The sequence below is a fragment of the Pezoporus wallicus genome, unplaced genomic scaffold (assembly GCF_028554395.1).
Source record: "Pezoporus wallicus isolate ANWC-B61680 ecotype Strahan unplaced genomic scaffold, APGP_CSIRO_Pwel_v1 contig_14163, whole genome shotgun sequence".
NCBI lineage: Eukaryota > Metazoa > Chordata > Aves > Psittaciformes > Psittacidae > Pezoporus > Pezoporus wallicus.
Genome location: NW_026636569.1, coordinates 1 through 2,387, shown reverse-complemented (window position 1 = coordinate 2,387; position 2,387 = coordinate 1). Strand labels below are relative to the sequence as shown.

At 67.0% G+C, this 2,387-nt stretch overlaps 1 protein-coding gene across 1 annotated transcript; it reads right to left on the bottom strand.

Annotated features, from left to right (window-relative positions):
• Positions 1-88: 88 nt before the first annotated feature.
• LOC130594593 (keratin-associated protein 21-1-like) lies at positions 89-594 on the bottom strand (the record flags this gene model as incomplete). The annotated part of the gene is made up of 1 exon (XM_057400581.1): positions 89-594. A coding segment is annotated over exon 1 (506 nt), but the record flags the coding sequence as incomplete, so codon positions are not given.
• Between the last annotated feature and the right edge of the window lie 1,793 nt (positions 595-2,387).

Sequence of the window (2,387 nt, the reverse complement as noted above, 5' to 3'; positions counted from 1 at the left end):
GAGCGTCCCATAGAGCATCCTGTGGGGCAGCCCGTAGAGCGTCCTGTGGGGCAGCCCATAGAGCGTCCTGTGGGGCAGCCCATAGAACGTCCTGTGGGGCAGCCCATAGAGCGTCCTGTGGGGCAGCCCATAGAGCGTCCCATAGAGTGTGCCGTAGAGCATCCCATAGAGCATCCTGTGGGGCAGTCCGTAGAGCGTCCCATAGAGCATCCTATGGGGCAGACTGTAGAGCATCCCGTAGAGCATCCTATGGGGCAGCCCGTAGAGCGTCCTGTGCAGCAGCCCGTAGAGCGTCCTCTGGGGCAGCCCATAGAGTGGCCCGTAGAGCGTCCCATAGAGCATCCTGTGGGGCAGACCGTAGAGCGTCCCATAGAGCATCCTGTGGGGCAGACTGTAGAGCATCCCATAGAGCATCCTATGGGGCAGCCCGTAGAGCGTCCCGTAGAGCATCCCATAGAGCATCCTATGGGGCAGCCCGTAGAGCGTCCCATAGAGCATCCCATAGAGCGTCCTGTAGAGTGTCCCATGGAGCGTCCCATAGAGCATCCCATGGGGCATCCCGTAGAGCATCCCATAGAGAATCCCGTAGAGCATCCCGTACAGCGTCCCATAGAGTGTCCCATAGAGCATCCCATAGAGCATCCCATAGAGTGTCCCATAGAGCATCCCATGGGGCATTCCGTAGAGCATCCCATAGAGAATCCCGTAGAGCGTCCCATAGAGTGTCCCATAGAGCGTCCCATGGGGCATCCCATAGAGCGTCCCATAGAGTGTCCCATAGAGCATCCCATAGAGCATCCCTGGACCTGCCTGCATCCTTAGGGCATCCCTGGCACCCCCATGCACCCCTTGGGACCCCCCCAATATCCCGTGGGACCCCTGGGCACCCATAGGACCTCAAGCACTCAGGGGATGCCCCCTCCCTCCATCACCTGGGAGACCCTGGGGACCCCCCATTCCCCCCATCACCCCCCCATTTCCCCCCCCATTCCCCCCCATCCCCCCCCCATTCCCCCCCATCCCCCTGGGTACCACCCCCCATCCCCCCCACCCTGGGTACCACCCCCCATCCCCTCCCATTCCCCCCCATCACCCCACATTCTCCCCCCATCCCCCCCATTCCCCCTCATCACCCCCCATCACACTGGGTACCACCCCCTATCTCCCCTTTTCACCCTGGGTACCAATCCCCATTCCCCCCCCATCCCCCTGGGTGCCACCCCCCATTCCCCCCCATTCCCCCCCCATTCCCCCCCCCCCCCCCATCCCCCTGGGTACCACTCCCCATCCCCCCCCATCCCCTCCCATCACCCCCCATCACCCCCCCATCACCCCACCTTTCCCCCTCCATGGCTGCCTCATTTCCCCCCCATTGCCCCCCCATTCCACCCCCATTCCCCCCCCATCACCCTGGGTGCCACCCCCCATTCCCCCCCCATTCCCCCCCATCCCCCCCATTCCCCCCCCATTCCCCCCCATTCCCCCCCATTCCACCCCCATTCCCCCCCCATCCCCCTGGGTACCACCCCCATCCCCCCCCCATCCCCTCCCATCACCCCCCATCACCCCCCCTTTCCCCCTCCATGGCTGCCTCATTTCCCCCATTGCCCCCCATTACCCCCCATAGCCCCATTACCCCCCATTACCCCCATCCCCCTGGTCCACCCCCATCCCCCCCATCCCCTCCCATCACCCCCCATCACCCCCCCATCACCCCCCATCACCCCCCCATCACCCCCCATAGCCCCCCCATCACCCTGGGTACCACCCCCCATCCCCCCCATCATCACCCCCCCTTTCCCCCTCCATGGCTGCCTCATTTCCCCCCATTGCCCCCCCATTACCCCCCCATTACCCCCCCATCCCCCTGGGTACCACTCCCCATCCCCCCCCCATCCCCTCCCATCACCCCCCATCACCCCCCCTTTCCCCCTCCATGGCTGCCTCATTTCCCCCCATTCCCCCCCCCATCCCCCTGGGTACCCCCCCCCCCCATCCCCCTCACCCCCCATCCCCCCCCCCCGCAGGCTCCTGGGCGGCCATGGCCGAGGCAGTGGATGGGTGCTACCTGCAGGCGCTGGGGGGGTTCGTGATGGTGCTGAGCGAGGGGGGGGACATGATCTTCCTGTCCGAGAACGTGCAGCGCCTGCTGGGGCTGAGCCAGGTGGGGGGGGGATGGGGGGGATGGGGGGGGGATTGATGGGGGGGATGGGGGGGAGAATGGTACCCAGGGGGGATGGGGGGGGGGGGATGGGGGGGAATGGGGGGAAAAGGGGGGAGGGGGGGGATGGGTGGGGATGGGGGGGGGGGGGGATGGGGGGGATGGGGGGGGGGGGGGTGGGGGGGGGGGGGGGGGGTGGGGGGGGGGGGGGGGGGGGGGGGGGGGG